This window comes from Chiroxiphia lanceolata, chromosome 20 (genome assembly GCF_009829145.1).
Source record: "Chiroxiphia lanceolata isolate bChiLan1 chromosome 20, bChiLan1.pri, whole genome shotgun sequence".
Lineage (NCBI taxonomy): Eukaryota > Metazoa > Chordata > Aves > Passeriformes > Pipridae > Chiroxiphia > Chiroxiphia lanceolata.
Genome location: NC_045656.1, coordinates 9,782,533 through 9,803,372, shown reverse-complemented (window position 1 = coordinate 9,803,372; position 20,840 = coordinate 9,782,533). Strand labels below are relative to the sequence as shown.

The 20,840-nt window shown below is 46.6% G+C and overlaps 1 protein-coding gene across 4 annotated transcripts; it reads right to left on the bottom strand.

Moving 5' to 3' along the window:
* Nucleotides 1-619: 619 nt before the first annotated feature.
* GGNBP2 (gametogenetin binding protein 2) lies at nt 620-19,852 on the bottom strand. 4 transcript variants are annotated; one of them, XM_032707531.1, is made up of 15 exons: nt 19,739-19,852; nt 18,628-18,798; nt 14,722-14,802; nt 12,741-12,994; nt 11,828-11,926; nt 9,390-9,551; nt 9,190-9,303; nt 6,847-7,056; nt 5,620-5,794; nt 3,960-4,154; nt 3,258-3,408; nt 2,833-2,958; nt 2,603-2,754; nt 1,970-2,218; nt 620-1,290 (listed from the first exon to the last, which is right to left on the bottom strand). In XM_032707531.1, exons 2-15 carry the CDS (start codon nt 18,718-18,720, stop codon nt 1,087-1,089), a joined length of 2,265 nt encoding a protein of 754 aa, XP_032563422.1. In that variant the 5' UTR covers nt 18,721-18,798; nt 19,739-19,852; the 3' UTR covers nt 620-1,086. The 4 variants fall into 4 exon arrangements, with proteins under 4 accessions (XP_032563422.1, XP_032563423.1, XP_032563424.1 ...); XM_032707532.1 differs by having other exon boundaries at nt 6,853-7,056; XM_032707533.1 differs by lacking the exon at nt 9,390-9,551.
* Nucleotides 19,853-20,840: the final 988 nt, after the last annotated feature.

The following is a 20,840-nucleotide window of genomic DNA, read 5'->3' as shown; positions in this document are numbered from 1 at the left end:
TCAACCCCAACGTGGAGGTGGGTCGCGCCCGGCTGGAATGTTTGGGTTGGGCTTTGCCTCCCCCGCGGGAGCTGAGAGTTACCGTGGAGGGGTTTGGGGTGGGAGGGAGCTCAAAGGGCTTCGCGTTCCAGCATCCCAAAAAAAACCTGGGCTGTTTTATCCAATCAGCCCTGCGGGTGCAGGGATGGACAATGGAGCAGAGACCCTGCAAACAACCCCCAGCTGAGTGTGGGATTGGGGAGGGAGAAAACAGGTGTGGAGGGAGCAGAGGGCAGAGCAGCTCTGGGAAGGTGCTGTCAACCCCCTCACAAGGGTCAGGGATGCTCGAGTAATTCCCAGAGACTTGCGAAGAAACAGATTAATAGAAACAAAAAAACCCCCCCAAAGCTGTGAGAAGTCTGACATACAGATATTTATGAAAGAAGAAAGGGAATCACCAACTCCCCACCCTTTGTTCAAAAAGCACAGAGCCTGGCACGCTGCTTTGCAAGGATCTGTCCTTTCCCAGGCCAGGTTTCCTCACCTTACACCCCCCCCTCCACACAGCCTGTGACCAGCAGGAATTCATCCTGCTGGGAAGGAGTGCTCAGAGTACAAATATAGACACCCACTTTTACTATGCATATTAATAAATATTCTTTATTTAAATTTTGCACATTGCGCTTTAACATATTACATCCAAAACATTTTGCAAATGGATGTCTACTTTGTAAAATCTTATATTCAGCTCCTTGTCATTCTGTACAGAATTATAGGTACAACATTACTTTGCCACTAGTTTGCTTCTTTGTAAGTCTCACAGGAAGAGAAACATTGAATGAAAAGAGATGGCTTAAATTAGAAGAGAGGCTTGCACAGCTACTCAACTAAAGATACAAGCCTGGAGAAAGAACAAAATTAAGGAAATCACCTCCACCAGCCTCCCCCAGAGGAAAAAAAAAAAAAAAAAAAGAAAAAAAAACCAAGAAAAAAAGAATCACATTAATTTAAGATAAAATTTTGCCGTTAAGTCACTAAATTAAGTCTGGAAGGAGAAGGCGCAGTAGTCATCTCGAGTTTCAGTGACAGACAGAGAGGGGACCGGGCTCAGTTGGCTCCAGCTGTTGCCAGCCAGCTGTTGCAGACGGGCCCCTTGTGGTCGTTGAGGCGACAGTACTTGTTGAACTTCTCCTTCAGGTGCTGCCGGTACTGCTCCCGGTTGCTGTAGAAAGACTTGTTGTTTGCCATGAAGGACTGGATCTCGTCCTGGGAGATGAACAGCTCCTCGTCAGAAGTGCACTCGGACTCGTCCTGAGAAGGGGAACAGGGATTTCAGAGCTGCAGCACATCTAGGGGCACACACACAGCCCGAGTCCCACGTGGCTCATCCAGCCACCCAACTCACACCCAGGGCTCTGCTGCTTCCTGGGGTGAGAGGCAGCCACAAAGTCATGAGATCATTCACATTTCCATTGGAAGAGGATGATTTTCGTTTGAGGTTTTTGGGGGAAAAGGAGGGGAAAGAAAGAGGGAAAAAAAAAAAAAAGGAGGAGGGGGAAGAGGAGAAAAAGAGCAGGGGCAAGAGGAAAAGGGAAGGAAAGAAAGAGGAAAAAGGGGGGGAAGGAAGAGGAAAGGATCTAAATAAGGGGAAGGAGATGGAAAGGAAAGGGAGATAGAAGACAGCTGTCCAAGGAGCCTGCAGTGGGAAGTAACACTTGAGGCCTGAGGGCAGCAATAATACCCACTTCATGGTACGGAATAATGCAACCCTTGACAATGAACACTTCTGCCACTGCGTTCCAGGGACAACTTCTCCTCCCCTGCAAAGCATTTCAGCCATAAACTTCCCAGAGAACGTGCACCAGGCAAACAAACTAAACACTGGGAGTCCAACAGCTCCTCAGTGGGATCTGAGTTCTAAGCCCCACCCTCCGCCCGAGTCTTAAAGCAGGATGCTACAACCTCCAATTCCAAGGGAGCCGTTACTTACGAGGAGTTCCACTAAGCTTTTGGCACCTTTTCCAGTATCAGGAACGAGTGACATTTCTGTAGGTTCTGCAAACTGTGACACGTTTTTCATATGCTCAAACCAAGGCAACTGCTGGCCGCTTTTGTCTGCGCTACAGCAGCTCTCAGCGTGTGTGTCTTTGGTCTTGTCGCGATGGAACTCTGTGTGCGTGAGATTCCCTGAGGTCTCTCTGGTACCTGGATCTGCCACACAGCTTCCAAGTTTCTGAATCTGAAATGGAAAACAAGCCTGGAATGAACTACCCCGTGGTATTTGATACGGAACATTCAAGTTTCAGGTGGAAGCAGAGGGGAAAAAGGGGAGAGTTCAAAGGAGAGCAAGGATGGGTATTTTTAAATGTGTGCCTGGGATGGGCAGGGGTGTTAATTCACTGAGAGTGAGCAAAAGTGCACATGCTTAGGAATATAGTAGAGACTCTTTCCACCACAACCTACTCCAGGAAGGACCTCAATTCCAAAACTTGGATGGAGAGAGAACAGGAGATCCCTGTTACCCCGTTCTCAGCATTAAGCACAAACGAGACTTAAAATCCTCCTGTAACTACTTTCAAACTTAAGCATTTAGAGAAGCATCTGGCAGAGCCATGGTCCTTACATGGTCATTCTCACACTTCAAAGCTTTGCTTTTCTTTTTCTTCTTTTTGTTTTTGCCTTTTGTGTTGTTCTCTTCCGCGTTAGCCCAGCATTCCACACAGCTGTCCCCATCCTCCTCCTTGTCGTCGCAGCGATGGACACAGGGATCGTCTCCTGCAAAAGGAGATGTTAATTCCAAGCTACTGCAGTTTTGGGGACACTAAAGCATTATTATCTTCTTCCCAAACCTACCATTTTCATCGTGGTTGCAGATGCCTTCGGTGCAGGCCACATCCGACCCCTCCCGAGACCCCGTTTCACTGCCCTCCATGCTCGATGAATAGCCACAGTCACTGCCAGTACAGTGTGGAGATAAACCTGAGGCAAAGCCAAAAATCACAGCCAAAAATCATCCACAGGAACTGCTGCATGTTCTTTAGCTATGCCTCTACAAAAAGGAATTCATAGAATCCCACACTGGTTCAGGTTGGAAGGGACCTTAAAAATCGCCTCGTTCCACCCTCCTGCTGTGGGCAGGGACACCTTCCTCTAGACCAAGGGAACCTTCCACTAGAGCATCTCTCCAAAAACCCAATTGTTTTTAAAAATAGCTGAGCCCTGTTAACCCCTAAAAAGCAAAGTTTTTTAAAAATGAAAAATAATACCAATGAACATACCTTTCTTGATTTTAGGTGAACCTAATAGGGTACCACTACTAGGACAAGTGCAAGAGGTGCTTTCATTAGTAACAATTACTTCTACACAGTTGTTGGCTTCTTCGGTGCTACCACAGGCTTTGCAACTGCTTTCTGTGAAGTTGGAGTTCTCCTTAAAACACAAACAAAACACACTTGCAGGCACTGAAAGCAGCTTTGCAAAGGACACTCCTTCCACAACAAAAACCAGCTGGCACCGACTGATAACAGCATTGCCTCGAATTCTTCACAAACACAGGACAACTAAACAAATTCCAACCAACTTTCCTACAGTAATCTGACCTACAGTCAACTAAGTTCAGTCAACATATCCTGAATAATAGTTGCACTTAGTCAATTAAAGCTTCCTCCTCTCCAAAAGTTCAATGGGAATTGTCTACAAGTAGCATTTGATTTCCTGTATTAAGTGATCTCGAAGAAGTTACAGTTGAAAAATATTCTAGCATAAGCTAAACCCCAGATTTAGGATTTAAAAAAAGAAACCCAGAGCCCCCAAAAGCTGAGGAGTTCCAGGTAACCACTTTACAAAGGCTGTACTAATCTGAAAAAGTTTTAAATTCCACCAGTAACCAAAACTAGTTCCCAAAAATACAGTAAAAACCCCTCAAGAATCCTACCATGAACAGAGATCTGATGAATGAAGCACCTGAAAGCCCCGTTTACCTTTGCCTGATTGATTTCCTTCTCTTCTGTTGCCTGCAGAGGAGCAGGGATCTCACACACACACTTATTTTTCCGTCTGTTCTTCCGTTTTTGGCGTTTCTTCTCTTGTTTCAGCTCTCTCACTCTTTCTTCTTCTGAAAATTCTTCACAGAGCTGTTCCAATCGACTAATACCTTGCACTTTTTCCACAGCCATCTGTTTGCAAGAGGTTAGATCTATTTATAGCAGTTATCACAATTCAAGCTTTTACATTTATAAAAAAGGAGGAGGAAAGCAGCCAGTCATAAAGTCCCAGCAACACAACCCTTGACTACAGAAGAAAAATGCCCATCCAGATTTATTCCCTCTGTTCAGACTGCTGAAGATATTTGTATGGAGGAGCTCTGTGTTTCACTTATGGCCCAGATTCACAATTTTCAGTGAAAAGCTGTTGAATTTTATGCATTTTGGGATCTGTTTACATATTAGATACTCTGATTATTTAACACAGCAGCACAAAAAAGCCACATCAGAACTACTGGTACAGAATTCCTGCAGTGAAAAACCTACTCATTTCCTAGGCAGTCCAACCTGAAGTGTAGGTGTATCTCAAAATATAGCAAGTATCTAATTAAGTTCCTTAATACTAAATTTAGAACAAATATCATAATGCCACATCTGTGCACAGAGTTAACAGAATAGAATTAAACCAGTCAACTATTCTGGATTGATGCTCTTACAGAGATAAAAATAAATTCAGAGGGCTTGGTTTTGTTTTGGAGGGTTTTTTTCCCAAATCACTCTGGAAATTCCTTTAGCCAAAATGAGCCCACATCATTCCTACCCAGCTTAGAAAAGAGCCCCATATAAGTTCTGTATTTCAAATTTACAGCCTTCCTTGCATACCAGTAAAATTCCCTGAGTTTTACAATGTCAGTGGATTTTCAGCTCCATACTTTACTAGTTTAAAACCCCACCAAGGCAAAACCTGACACAAATGCTAAAGCATTCCCTGTCCAAGGCAACTTCCATACCATTTTTAGTATTTAAAAAACAAATTACTTGTAAAAAACCTCCAAGAACTAGTTTAGGGTTCCACCATGACCGTTCCCAAACTGATTTTCTTCCTCCTTCTCTGATGTTTTAGAAGTTTTGAGAAAAAAACAGTCATTATGAAGGGAAGATAAAGGTAACAAAAAAGATCTGTCATACCAATTAATGATTAATATGAACTACTGGTATATGTTAAAGGAACCACATGGAGTTCTGTCTGAACCTCAAGATGTCACAGAGTGCATTTGGAACACATGGAATGCAAGAGTTAACAATCATGTCTGTAATTCAAAGGCACATCCTCCAGTTTTACTCATAAACCAAATAAAAACTACTGCAACCTGACCTACTTTAAACGCCATCCCGTAGAAGAACACAGAAATAACTGTGAATTAAAACCACAGAAGGCTCAGTGTACTACAACATGCAGCTTGAAAGTAAAAGCAAGGCTCAATCTTTTCCATTCCAGCAGATTTCACACCAGAACACAGCTGTGCTGTGCAGGGATGTCACACAACTCAACGAGGGAGTCACTGCAACACCCTTGAAGCCTAACATGTGGAGAAAGCAGAAAAAAAAGAACTGTAGTGAAAATGGAGTTAGATAAGTCAGACAAAACTCGATTTACCTCGAAGCTCTTGCGCAGAGCATCGACCCCCAGGTAGAAGAGCATCTGCCACGTCTGCTCCTCGGCCCGCAGCTTCTGCCAGATCCGGTGCAGCCTCTCGTAGAGGTGGATGCCCAGGCAGGTCAGCACCTCCTCCTGGGCGATGTCTATTGTCTTGGCGTGCCTCTCCCTGCGCCTGCACGGGAGGGGAACCAAAGCACAGCCTTGTTAAAGCAGCTGGAAGCCAACCCAGGGATCAGAGCAGTGGCTGCCGTGTGGGTTTGGGTGCAGCTGCAGGTTCTGTTGGCACGAGCAGCCTCTGGCCCTGGCTCTGCTGTGCCACATGCGGATGCAAAATAGAAAGGACCAGGTCAAAGCCACCACTGAGCTCCTGACGGGCTCACTGTGCTGGTGAACAGCTCTGTGCCTTCCCACCTCGGACTTCAGGAGTCACCCCATCAGTCCCTGCCCTTACCAGGAGAGAGCAGCAGTTTTAATGCCAGTTTTAATTTGCCATTCTTTTGTTTCCTAAAATTTGCATTGAGTTTGCAGCAAATATTTCACCATCAGTTAACTAAAGTTGGATAAACACACAAAGAAGTTTTATATGTTACTTACCGTACAAAGCAAAAACATTTCAGTATTAATCTGTTCATTGTCAATCCATTATCTCTCAATCTGTTCAATCTATCATCTACTGAGGGAAAATCATTATAAAAGGATTGACCCTCTTAATTAAACAGTTGTGACTGAGCTTTAAAGGTATTGGGGTTGGAACTAGGAAGGTCTCTTTTAAGGATCTTTAATGTCTCTTCCAACCCAAACCATTCTATGATACTGAGCTCAGAACTGTACTTTTCACTGGGAGATTTTAAGATGCTAAACCAGGTTCAGAAAGTACCATAATACAAAAATGGCAGCAAAATTAACCTGAACACTTGGCATTTGGCAGAACTGTCAACCAAGGCTGTCTTTCTATTTCGCATATTTGAACACCCCAATGGACAAGCAGTGAACAATGAACCAGGAGACACTGGGCAATTTCTTTCTTTAAATGCACTTTGAAAGTCAAAAGCACAGATGAAACCTCGGCTACTTTCGAAGCGCCACCTCCAGAGTCTCCCGATATTCACAGTCACGGGTTCATCACGCAGCGAGGAGGCACAAAAAAACCACTTTGGCAAAAGACACTGCAGGATAAAATAAAGAAGCAAAGCGCTAGATAGCCCACTCTAGCCAATTACATACTCATACCCTCCTGCGAACTCGGGCTCGGCCCTCCCCAGGAGGTGGGCGATGAAGTCGGTCTCGCAGCACACGTGGATGTGGCGCTCGTGGGGGCAGCAGCGCAGCCCCTCGTACAGGGCAGCACAGTAACCCTTCTCCTTGCTGCAGTCCAGCTCCCCGATGAGGATGTTGTAGGCACGCAGCACCTTGTTCTTGCAGTCAGTGCAGAACCTGGGGGAAGCACAGCACAGCTGAGCTCCCGTCCCAGCGGGGCGTCGGACCCGACCGACCGTCTGACCCCGCTCCAACGGGGGCACGGGAGCTTTGTGTCACTTCAAATGGGAAAATAACAAGATTTTGGCTGTAACTGCAGTTAGAAGTTCCTCCAGGGGGGCAGAGGAGGGGCAGGCACTGAGCTCTGCTCTGGGGGGACCAGGGACAGGACATGGGGATTGCGTGGAGGAGATGTAGCAGCAAAACCAGCCTGCAGGGGAGAGAATCAGGGAATGGCCTGGATTGGGTGGAAACTTAAAGATCACCCAGTGTCACCCCCTGCCACAGGCAGGCACACCTTCCACTAGGCCAGGTTGCTCCAAGTTTGTCCAACCTGGCCTTGGACACTTCCAGGGATCCAGGGGCAGACACAGCTTCTCTGAGGGAATGGCTGGAGCTGTGTTAGGTTGGATCTCAGGGAAAGGTTCTTCCCCCAGAGGCTGGTTGGGCACTGACCAGGCTCCCCAGGGCAGTGGGCACAGCCCCAAGGCTGCCAGAGCTCCAGGAGGGTTTGGATGATCCTCTGGGGCACAGGGGGTGACCCTTGGGGATGGGCCTGTGCAGGGCTGAGGGTTGGACTCGATGATCCTGGTGGGTCCCCCCAGCTCAGCACATTCTGGGATTCCATAATAAATTGCCTGTATGAATTATCCCACCTACCATATATAAAAGTCTGGGTATCAAAGCTTTCATGCTCCAAAGCAAAAGGTAAGCTAATTGTCAATATGAAGAAGTTCCTACATGGATATGGATATGCAATTCCACCTTCATTCAAAGATCTAACAGTGAACAAGCTGAATCCTTAGTACAAGCCAGGACAAAATGCCTCTCAAGGAACACACTCCAAGTTATCTTACAGCAATTATTTAAAGTGTACTCAAGTGATAAGAAATAAGTTTCCTCTGTTGCCCCTGCTGTACAAGAGCAGTATTTGTTTGCACTACAAACACCTTTAAGCATATTTTGAATTATTAGATTACTGTGCTGATAGCCAAACAAGGTTTATTTATAACACCACGCATTCATTTTCAACATGTGACAGCTCATGTGTGAGAAGAGCACAGTTATAAAGTCTGTTATAATTAAAATGCAACCAAATTAAGCTCATTCTATCTTATAAGAGGAGTAACCTTCAAGAAGCTACAAAACCTCTTGCTGCTTTACTCTAAAAATGCAAGTCAGACAAGCTGCTCACATTTCAGCTTGAAAAACTGGCTCTCCATGCCAGCCCTGGATGGTGTTTTTCCCTTTCCTAGTGTGTCCAGCTTGACAACACCAAGTCAAACACACTTTGCTGTGTGACAGAACTACGGTACCTGCCTAGTTTCGGTGGTGAAAGCAAAGAAAACAGCAATATTATTGCAGGTTAGCAGCAGGAACGCTGCCAAAGCCCTGTTTAATGTCACAGGAGATTAAAGTTATTTTGTTTCCAAAGTGTTATTTCCACAGCACCGCCACCCCCACACCCATCTGTGCCCCCACAGTTCATATCAGAACCTTGAGACTGCTGGAAACGAAAACTTTTTAATCAGCACAGCAGCTACTGCACACATGCAACTATAATTTAGTGGCTTATTTCTGCCCTGCAAGAGAGACTTAACAGCACCAGCACTGCAAGTCATAAACAACTGGTTTAGAACAGTGATTTACAGGCAACACCAAGCCTAAAATCTGCTGCTGAACGGGCACATACTCCCTGAAAGCCTAAGAGCATAATCCTAGAGTGGGCTACTTGTGAAAGAGTGAATGAATATACACAGTTTTAACACACTAAATTGTAAATTAATCCTAACCAAAATAATGAAGACAAGCAGCTGTGACTTCACCTGAGGTCTCCACGTTTCCCCCACCTATAACCTGGAGCAACAGGTAAAACACAAAGAACATTTCACCATCTTTGTCTCATCCCTGCCCCAATGCAACCTGCAGGGTCCTCTGTCACCACCAAGCTGAGATCTTCAGTTTTAAAAGGCTGGCATAAGAATCCTCCACGCATTTAAACAGTGTGTGAACACACCTATCACACACTTATTGCATTTTTTAAACTGCAGATGTCTTGCTGAAAAGGAACCCTGAGTCCCTTTCACATACCTGTGTTTTCGTAGGTAGGTTTCTAACGTTTCTAGAAGACAACTAGAGTCGATTAAAACTACTTCATCCCTGCATTCCTGGGACATGAGCTCCCACACATCCATCCAACAGCCCCTGCAAAACAATCAGAGGAGACAAAAGGCTGCACATTATCCTGGGGGGGGTTAGGAAAGAAGCAAAGCAAAGCCTCTTTGGTTTACCTGACTGCTCCCTGGGAAGGTCCATAGCAGAAAATGATGCTACACTTGCTCTCCTTCCTCCTCCTCCTGTCTTCTCTACTTTTAACTGCTTTTAATTTCTTTGTACTGAGTCTGTTACTGCTCCCTTCACTGTCACATAGTATTACCAAACATTTTTCAGACCTATAACATATATATATATTATGAACTAGTTATTTTTCCTAAGCAAATCCTATGAAAATGCTGCTGTGTTCCTTAATTTACTTTGAATTCTCTACAGGTTAAGCCTTAACTTCTAAGAAAGTCTGGGTCAGACATGAGATGCAAATTTTGCTGTCCACGTTTATAATCCAGACCCATCATGACTTTTTAAAGTTACAGCTGAAAACCAGCAGTAATGTTTCAAAATATTACTTTAAGCATACATAAGTTTTAAGACTTATCAGATTAAATTTCATAAGACAATTCACTAACAAAAGAAAAAAGTAAAACAAAAAAAAAACCAAATTCCACACGTCTACGATCATTAAAAAAAAATAAAACACCCTATATTAAATTTCAAAAATTTGCCAGAAAAATACCAAAATAACTTAAAGTTATTGGATAAGCTGAAATCACATTATAGAGCAAAGAACAAACTTTAAATCCCATGTCATGTTTACTCACAGGCTTGTCTACACTCGACACTTCATCACTTCTGTGTGAGCTCATGGATGGACACAACACAGCAGGAAAATGGGAGGAAGCACCTCTATTTCCTCACTGGAGTACTTGTATATGCTGTGATCTCATTTGCCAGAGCACAGGGCCTGCACTTCTGAGGGTTTAAAATGCTGCTGAGCCCCAAATGGCACCGAGCAGCCACGACCCAGGGACACTGGAACTGAGCACGTCAAGCAACCCTCGAGTGGAATTAGCTGGTTACATAACCCCTCTAATTAAACACACAATTACAACTCAAAGCCCTTTTTGTGTGTGTGAAATGCCCAACAGATGCAACTCATCTGAAGGAGTTTCCTGCACAGAAGTGGAGCAGTAGCTCTACGTTGATAAATAAGGTTTGTACCGTGAGACAATTCCCTTGGATGCCTCCACGGCTCTGCTGGAGGGGGTTTGTGCCACTGCAGGAAGATTTGGTTGGAGAAATATCAGTGCTGATACACCCTGGGCACTTCTGCCCAGCACAAAGGGGTTGGACTGAGCAAGGGAGTGCAAGTCATGTTTCTTTAGCAAACCACCCTGATGGCCCACGAGCCACGTTACCTGAGAAAGCTCAAAGTTTTCCTTGCACTTTAATAAAATATTGCTCTTCCACATATTCCCTATTAATCTGCATCCAAAACACTAAGGGGATTTATTCCAGCATGAATTGAGGAAATAAAGGCAGTGCTCTCCCCTCTATTCATTCAGTTGGAGAACTGTTCTGCTGTGCCCAAAATGCCAACTGTGGGTTCCACGGCGTGTGTTCTCACACAGAAAATATTAAACTCATTAAAGATAAGGAAAAAAACAAAACCCTTTCTCATAATGCTATGAATTTGCTTTATTAAAAAAAAAAAATATATACCCCTATACCTTCATGATCCTGTGTAACATAAGCTTTAAACTAATTATATGAAAGGCCTGTAAACCAAAATATAATAGGAGATAATTATTAGTTACCACTGTGCTGAGGGAGCACAAGGAAAAATCCAGTGTCAAATTCCACATCCCTGGTATCCCAGGGGATTTAACTGAACCCAAAGAGACTCAAATCTGCATAGAAAAATACATGTCCTGTAACTGGAAACCAACTTTCACAGGTTGTACACTCAACCAGGAGCAGAACACAACTGACTAAAAAAGGTCCAGACACTCCAGTCAAGCCCAATTTATTGGTCATCATATTAAAAAAAAAAAAAAAACAACCCAAACCAAAGAAAAAACCAAACAAACCCAACAAAAAAATACCACTTCCAAAATCCACAACAGATTTACAGGGAGTGTTTTTCTGGTTAACCAGTTGGCATATATACATATTTTTCAGTGGTGTATTCAAAACATGCTGTCACATTTTGAGAAAACACATTTTATTGAGTCCCAGTTTTAACCCTGCACCCGACCACAATAAAGCCCTTGATTAACAGTTGTGCAAGGCATTTTTAATAATCCCAAGCAAAATGATGTATATTTGTTTAGCATGTACTCGTTCACCTCCATGTGAGAAAATCTGCTGATCAATCCTTTCGGTCTAGAGCATAAAAACCAGTTTGTCTTTCCATCACAGTGCAGAAGCCACCCGTGCCCTGAGCATGCCCAAAACTCCTGGTGCTTCTCTTCCTCTCCCCCATTTGGGTCTGCTACAATCCAGCTAACTCTGGCAAACAGATCATCGTGTAAGAACTGATCTCAATGCTTAAAAATAAATTATCATCAATACCTTGGTTCCTTAAAATATTTGAGACTGAATCAGAACTCACCCCAAAGGTTTTGGTTTGTGTGTGTCCAGGGAGTGTAGCTGACATCTCTTGTTCTTCTTACTTTTGGGAATTGCATCAATCATGTCATTCAGTTTGGACCTATGGAAAAAGAAATGTAACCAGCTTAGGACTGTGGAAAGCACTTGTTCTTACACTACCTCGCTCTCCAGGTCTCCATCTCCTCAGCTCTGCACTAACCTCTCCTACTTTCCCTGCTCACTGGAGCAAGAAGAAGGAGCTGAAGCCAACTGGAAGGCCAAGGCACAGCGTGTTGAGCACTCACTGTTTGCTCTGCTGACAGCTGAGAAACTAATGGCACTGGGGCTATTTATTGTGCTCACCAAACCCAGAAGGTTTCACTTTCTCAGGGTTACCTTCCTACCCAAGAACAGAAAATTTTGGTGGGCAGGTATTAATTAATTTGTTTTCTTTTATTTTTTCCATGCCAAGCAGCGAGGTAAACAATCATTTTTCTTCCAGACACCACGAAAACCCCACAGTGCCTGTGTCAGATTCATGGCCGAATATATTTATATTTATAGATGCCAATATTTAAATATTGGTATCTTTTAACTGCCATCATGGCACTGCAACTGGTGATACGAAAGACTAAGTTTGGGGTTTGCTTTTTCCCAGTTTAGGCAATAACTAGTTTAATGTGGATATAAAAGACAAGGAGGTTTTTAAGACAAGACTGGATGTGGCACTTAGTGCCATGGCCTAGCAACTACAGCAGTGGTGGATCAAGGGTTGGACTTCATGATCTCAGAGGTCCCTTCTAACCCAGCTGATTCTATGACAAGGATGTACTCTAAGATGCAAGATGTGACAATTTAGTGTCCCCAGGAAGGCAGCACAGACAAATGCACAGACAGCAGCCTTCCTCTCCCCCGGGCAGTCCCAAGACACTCACCCATGCACATAGAAGAGTGTATAAAGCTTCTTTGCATCAGTCATACAGCTGCGAGTCACAGAGAGCACCCCCTTTGGCCCCACTGTGAGTGGTTCCAGCGCTGGATTCCCAGATTCCACGAGCTGGGAGAAGAGCCTTTCCACGCTGCGCCGACAGCCCACGCACGGCACCAGCTGGGAAAGGGCGCTCAGGACCTCCCGCGACGTCACCATCATGGCAATGTTCAGGTCCTGCTGCTTCAGCATGCTGTGTCTCTGCAACACAGCCACACGTGCCAGCATTAAAAAAAAAAAAAAAAAAAAAAACAGGCACAGAATATTTTCCTCCTCTTGTTTCCTCCTCCTCCCGCCCCGACCAGCCAGTGCTGCTTCGGGATAAACGTCGCGTCTCCCCGCTCCGATCGCGAAACCCTCCTTCTCCACCTCAGCACAGATGTTTTAGGAAAGGGTTTCACGGGTTTTCATCTTCTACTCTCACACTCATCTTTGGCACATAGAAAGGAAATTCATGGATTCGCTGGCATTTATGGAAGTCTCATTTACAACTTGTTCTGCTCAGACCAAGACAATTTAACAGTATTTTTCCTGGAAGACTAAATGCCAGTTCCCATTCCAATTCTAACAACTGAAACCAAAGAAAGCACACACTAGTGCTCAGGGTGAAACATTCTACTTCAGTACTGAACACTCCATGTGTGCTATTCATAGAACATTAGAGACAACACCTTCTAATATTGCTGACATCAATAAACAATTGTAGATGTGTCTCCTGGTCCCCCTGTCAAACACATCCAGGCACACATAAAAAAGCACATACCCTTCCAGTCCTTCTCACTGCTGTTCCATCAACACTGAACTGCCACTAGCACAGCTCTGCAGAAGAGACAGTCCCTTCCTCACACACCAACACACACATTTACACCTGGGCTGTCAGCACCACTGGCACTTCCCAACATCATCTGTCAGAGCAGAATCCTGTCAGTGTATTTATTGACTGAGGGTCACTTTGCCCTGGCTGCACAAAGCACAGCTGGATCTGCACAGGGAACGTTCTGCCACGATAGTATTTTCTGTATTATTGTCACATCACACCACTCAAAACACTCCCAGTGCAGAAATGCCTTGTCACAACTTCTGGGGAAAGAAAGAAAAGGCCCCACAACATGAGAGAACTCATCAAACCCATGGAACATGTCAATACATCAGCTGAAGAGAGAAAATATTTTCAGCTCCTTTTATGTAACACATTATGAAAATAGAGCTATCACCAGGTAACATTTAAGGTCTGTGCTCCTGGAGGCAGGCCCATCAAATCATCTGACAAGCAATATCACTGTGCAATAATCCTCTTTCCTGTAATTAATGGCACCAGTCACAGCAAAGCAGGGGTGAGCTATTTTCACAACACAGCTCTGTCTGACATGCAGCACACGCTGGCAAACCACGAGAGGGGACGTGCAACTGCAGAGCAGCAACGGGGCTGCTCCTCTGGACACCAAGGGCACAGTCCTGCAGCTGCTACAGGTGTTCCAGGGCTGCACTTTTATTTCTATTATTAAAGCTCCAGGGGTACCCCAAAACCATCTCTCACTACTCAACTACAACTAAAGTATAAACTGGCACGTGAATTCTACCCTGGCATGGCACCAATCACAGGAACTCAACCTTAAGCAATGCCCACTTCCACTTGAAAAAGCAGTTCAAAACTAGTTAGGAAAATAAGAATCACAATGTATTTAGAAAGTGTAGTTTCCATGGTAAGTTTTCAGTCCTCCTGAAAGGACAACCTGTAATAAATGCTGTGAAATCCAGGGAACAAAAGAACCCAGTGCACTTTGGTACCACCACGGGATTGCTCACAGGTGCTGACGTGTCTTAAGTCACTCCAGGAGTCACAACCTCTTGAGAAGCAAAAGCACAAACCCAAGGAAAGTAAAAATACCTCTTCTTAAAAAAACATACATTCAGGAGCATGTATTTACCTGAATGAACTGTTTTAATTGTGCACTGTTATTCTGGTGTCCATCGAGGTTCAGCACATTATCAGGAAATTCCATCACCATCTGTAAAAAGAGAGCAAAAATATTTTTTTTTCTGAAAGCTCTTTTTGAAAAGTCAAGTCAAACACAGAACATTTTTTGTTTTACTTTCTTGGGAGAAATAAGACAAAAATTATGTTAAATGTTCACACTTTTCACATGATTATTGGAGCTCGGGAAAGGATAAAAGTAACTGTTTAAGATAGTAAATGTCCCAGCAAAGTAATAAATATTTCATTAATACAATGTTCTAGAGGTAGTTTATAAATGGCAACTCTTAAATAGCTGTCAGAGAGAAAGCAAAAGTCGCTAAATGGACCATCAGAATTTATATTATTATCTACATGGCTTGAGACCCTGTTTCAGTTTTTAAAAATAACATACTCCAACACACTGAGATCCAAATGCATCCAACAGCCAAACTGAATTTATAAAGCTATGAAGAAACAGCCACAATAATTTAATGACAGAGTCTACTCCTCCAAAGGCTAATTTAAAACCATATTAACCCAACAAGGTACTCCAAGGCATAGTTTGTTTTGTGTGATTGCAGCTGCAACTCTCAAGAGGCTCAGAGTAAAATGTTAAGCCTACAGAACAATGTGATTACTTGCAAGTAATTAATAATATTTCTTATCAAATTACTGAGAAACAAAGAGGGCACTTTCCTGGAGAGGGGCAGAAATCAGTAAAATAATTTTCAGGTGAAAATCCAACTGTGCAACTGTGAAGTAAAATGAAAGCAACTAGAAAAACATGTAAAGCCTGGCTTAGGTATGTTCTTGTCCAAGCTGAGAAATAGAGAATTTGTCAGTATGAAAAGTGAAAGTTCACTTTAAAATCCCAGAGACAAAAGACAACTTGGGTGAATAACTAATACTGATCAACAGCAACCCAAATTGCCTGATTCACCCCTTTTCCTCCCTCCACCTTCCCTCAGCTGCCCAGCTAAGGCAGAAGTCCCTGCTGGCTGCCTAAGTGCCACCCCTCCCTCCAGAGAACTCACACACTCACACTCTCACAGGCCCTCAGCTCTGCTCCAAAATAAACTCCGATTCTCTGGGGGCAGAAAGCGAGGCAGGATTTTGATCTCCCCTGTGCCAGAATCTGAGCATCAGCACAGCTGCCTTATCTTCGTGCAGGGCAGCCAGTGCCAACTCCAACCTCTCATGCATTTCCCTTCCAGCCTCCCTTGCCCCTGATCCATCCACACGAAGCAGCAGCACCAGTTTCTGCTGCAGAATTACAGGTTTCTTCCCCTGTTAATTTGGTGTTTCTGTGGGGCATGAGCTACAAGCGAAAGTAAAAGCTCTATCTGCTAATAACAGAGAGGCAAGAGATAAATCTGCCTATTTTCCCCCCCTCACCTTCATCTCCCACTATCAGACAACACCCTCAGGTATTTTGTACAACAGAGCGAAAGAATCAAAGGCTAAATTAATTCATGTGTCTGCTGAGATTTTATTAAGTGGTTAAACATCAACCACCATCACACCCTGAACTGGAAGGGGAAAAAAAAAAAAATCCCATAATACCACATCAAATGGAATGCCTCCTAGAAATCATAAAAGCTGCTTAAGAAATGAAAAGGGTTCAATATTCAAACCTCCTTTCATTTCTAGCTGAGCCAGAAGGAGCTGAGCAGTGTGGTGGTGGTGAACAACCCACTGAGTACCTCACTGCACCTCAACTGCTTGCTGTGCTACTACAAAGCTTAAGAGCACTCTGGCCATTCACTCCTAATTTACAACCACTGATTCTAGATCTAAAGCTAAGATTAAGTCTTCCAGCTGACTAACAGACATCTTAGTCCCTCTACTTGTAATATCTGTGATTTAAATGAAGTCAACAGAAGCCAGTTACTACCAATAACCACTATTTTTCTACAGATAGTGATGCAGATGCAAAATTCTGTTTCAAAGACAGCTCCATGTCTTGTTCTCATTAAGGATTTTAAAAATAAATTATAGATGGCAGACAAGGAAGCTGAGAGTTCATTCACTTGCTTCTGCAGATTTATTTAACAAAAGCCTTCAGAAACCACCTAGAAATCCAAGCACTTTGTAACAATAATGGGGGAAAAAAAATGGACCCAAGATAAGATTTCTTCATGGTAAGGATGACTTGCACTTGCATAAATGCCTCTCCTCCAGATGGATACAAAACTGATTTACAGCTGGAGGAGCCTTTCAATCACAAGGACAGTGTAAAAAGCAGCAGGACAGTAACAACACAGTGCAATTACACAGAGTTTGGGCCTGGCGTTAAAATTCCAGGACCAAACCACAAATGGAATTTTAGGCCTGCTGAAGACATCTGTCTGTGCCTGGTACAGCTGCATTTTCTCTCTTTCTCAACCTATTACACACAACAAAGGTAACAAGAGCATGGCAAGTCTACATGACACAAGCTAATGGGTAATTTTTACTAGGGAGTCCAAGGAAAATAAAATAAAAGAGAGAGAAATCCAAGAGCTTATAACTCCATGGGGAATGGATGGGCAAAATAACTTTGGGTGACTCAGACACCCAAAACCACAAATTTATACTATTCCTGCACAGTGTTGGGTTTTCCAGGTCATAAATCCCTTTAGGACAGATAGATACTGTTCTGGACAACTGTGGGGGAAACTTTGCCTCATGTATAAGCACAGTTGACAGAGATGACATAAACAGTGATGATGTTTGGTAAATTAATCATATGCCACCCTTCAAATGATCAAAACTAAAATACAGCAAAGATCCTTTCTTCAGATGCAGCAAAACCAGATGAGGTCAAGATAGATAATTTTTAACAGTGGGATGGAGGGTAAGGGACAGTCTGAAGATACTCAATTATTTTGTTCTGGAAGATGGAAGAATCCCTGAATGGTTTGGGTTGAAAGGACCTTAAAGATCATCCAGTTCCAACCCCCTGCAACGAGCAAGGACACCTTCCACTAGAAATTACATTACAGAGTTGCCCAAGTTAGCTGATATAAAACTCAGGGATCCCTCCATACCAAACATGAGATCAAGAATTTAAAGCACCCACATTTTATACCATTTACAGTAACGGCAGGCACTGTCACACTGACAGCAAGAGAAATCAAATACAAATAATCAAGATACCAAATTACACTATCTAAGTGCACTATTATTTTCTACCCACCATTTTCATGCCTTAAAAATTAAACCAAACATCAACTGGCTAGTCACAGAATTGTTTTCACTTTGCCATGTGTTTCCCCACGATGCAATTTCTGAGCCTTCCTCTAAACCCAGGAGAAGAAGGATCAGAAAGCCTCTAAGCTGCACTTAGCTGATTTTTCCACTGAATATTCTAGAAAAAGCAAAAAAAAAACTACCATGTTTTTCAATGCAGAAATGGGAAACTCCCTCAGATACTGCAGGCACAGCAGCACGTTGCTGCACGCTAAACAACCCTGACTTTAAGGCAAAGGTTTCACAACCACCTTTAGCCTTTTCTCGCCTGTTCAGGAGCGGGGTAACGACAGGGTTTTAAGCTGGGCTTTAACGTTAACATGGCTCCCTTCCTCCTCGGCTGGAAAATGGCTTTGCTCCACCTCTGGGCTCGGCACACGCCGGTGGCTCCAACACAAGTTGTGCCCAGGCCCCAGCGCGACAGCGAGTCCCTCGTTCTTCCGCGGCCTGCCCGCCTCGGGAGCCGCGGATCAGATAAAAAAAAAAAAAAAAAAATAAAGCCAAAGTTGCCACAGGCAGCGCAGTTTAAACGCCGAGCGTCGCGAAGTCCCCGCGATGAACGAGGAGCCAGCGCGGCCCGGCCGGGGGGGAAGGCCCGGCCCGGGCATTGCAACACACGGGGCGGCCCCCGGGGGGGAGCACTCACCGTGAGCGTGTCATCGATGTACAGCGGGATCTGCCTCTTCTCGAAGGGGAATTCCTCCTCGCCGTCCCGGCACACCGCCACCAGCCGCGCCATCGCTGCTGCTGCTGCCGCTTCTTCTTCCTCCTCTCCTCCTCCTCCTCCTCCTCCCCGCTGTGCTGCTGCTGCTGCTGCCTGCGAGCGGCCCAGCCCCGGAGTAAACACCCAGCGCGCTCCCCCGCCACACTTTCACCACCTCCGCACGCACACACAGACACAGCCTGCGCTCCGCATCGCCTGATTCAACACGGCCCGGCCCGCCCCGGCCGCCGGGCGGCTCCGCGGGGAGCACGGACGGGCACGGAGCGGCGGGACACGGGGGGACGGACGGGGGGGATGGAGACCCGGCTGGGGGGGATGGAGCACCAGTGGGGGAGACGGAGCCCAGTTAAGGAGGGTGAAGCCAGGGGGGCTGGAAACGCGGTGGGGGAGATGGAGATCCGTTTGAGGGGGATGGAGCCAGTCGGGGGGAGATGGAGCCCGGTGGGGTACATGTAGCCCGGCTGGGGGGAGATGGAGCTCAGCTGGGAGGGACGGAAACCCGGTGGCAGAACAGAACCCAGCTGGGGGGGGGGGGATGGAGACCAACAGGGGGGAGATGGACGCTGGTGGGGAGAGAGTGAGACTGGTGGAGGGAGAGGGAGCCCCGTGGGGTGATGGAACGCTCGGGGGCCGTGACTCTGGGGGGCGGAGGGCCAGGAGGAGATGGAGCCGCTGCCCCCCGCCCGCCACCGGCCGAGCGCGGCCGGCGGGACCCGCCCAGCCCGGCCCGGCCCGGCCCGGCCCGGCGCGGCCCTGCGGCTCCTCCGCACCCCGGGCCGGGGCAGGGGGAGCCGCCACAACGCCCGGCGCTGCCCCCGGGGCGCCCCTCCCCGCCGGCCAGCGCCCGCCCCGCCGCCTCCCCGCGGGGCTGCACCGCGGTCCCGCCGCACACCCACCCCTTCCGAACGGCGCTGCCCGGCCTCGCCCGGTGTCGGGGAGCAGCCCCGCGCGGCGGGCGGGTTCCCGTCCCCCCGTCCCCCCTTTCCCTCCCCTCGCCGGGGGCGCTGCCCGCGGCCCCCGGGCGGGCCCTCACCGGGTGCTGGCGGCGCTCGGGGCCCGGGCGCTGTGACAGGCGGGCGGCACCGCGGGCTCCGGAGCCGCCTCCTCGTCGCTGCCGCCCGCCCCGGGGCCGCCCCGCCCCGCTCTCGCGAGAGCCGCGGGCACCGCCCGGTACCGCCCGCGGGCACCGGCCCGGCCCGAGCGCGGGGGGAGCGGGCGGGGCGCGGGGAGGCGGCCCCGGAACGGCCCCTGGGCCGGTGCCCGGAACGGCCGCCGGGAGCGGCGGTTTGGGCGGCGAGAGGCCCGGGGGGAGCCCCGGAGGGGGGTTAAAACCCGCCGCCGCCTCGAGTTGCCCCTCACGGGGCGTTACCGCGGGCGCGAACGGCCCCGTGAGGGTCCTGCCCTGGCGCGGCCCCGCGGAGCGCGGAGGGGCTTTAAAAACGCGCGGAATTCAGGGCGCTCCGTGGCGTTTTGGGGGAGCCCTCGGTTGGATTCGACCCTTGTGGGTCCCTTCCGAGCCGGGATATTCTGTGAGTTCTCCTCAGACACCGCCCCAGCCCAAAGGCCCCCGAGCCCTCCGCGCCTGGTCCCGGGCCAGGCAGGGCAGGATGGAACTGCTCCGACCGAGGGATGCTGGCGCCTGGACAACCGGCCCCAAATCCTGTGGCTGCCTCAATTAAGCGGAAAAAAAAAAAAAATTAAAAAAAAAAATAACACCAAACCCAGCGCCTTTCTTGAGCTATTAAATAACCCGGCTGATCTGTTCGTTCTTGTTGTGTGTGTGTGTGCGCACGTGTGTACAGACATTGAAGTCCTCACGAGAAAATGCAGGGGAGGTAATTAAGGAGCAGGAATTTTGGTTTTTTTTTTTTTCTTGTGTCTGCATAAAACCCGTGTTTGGTGGAGGAGTTAAATTTACTCGAGCTCCTCGTGCAGCACCTCTAACGGGAACACAGCGCTCGCAGCGTTTGCAGTCGCTGTGTTTTCATCTTTTTCTGCAGCAGAAAAGCTGGGATTTTATAAGAAAGAATATTTCTCACACCAGAGCTCTGTGAGCAACCTGAACCAAGGTGAACTTAACGCTTTCTTTGCAAGGGTGCGGGTTCCTGTGTCACTTGAGCCCCTCCACTCCCAGA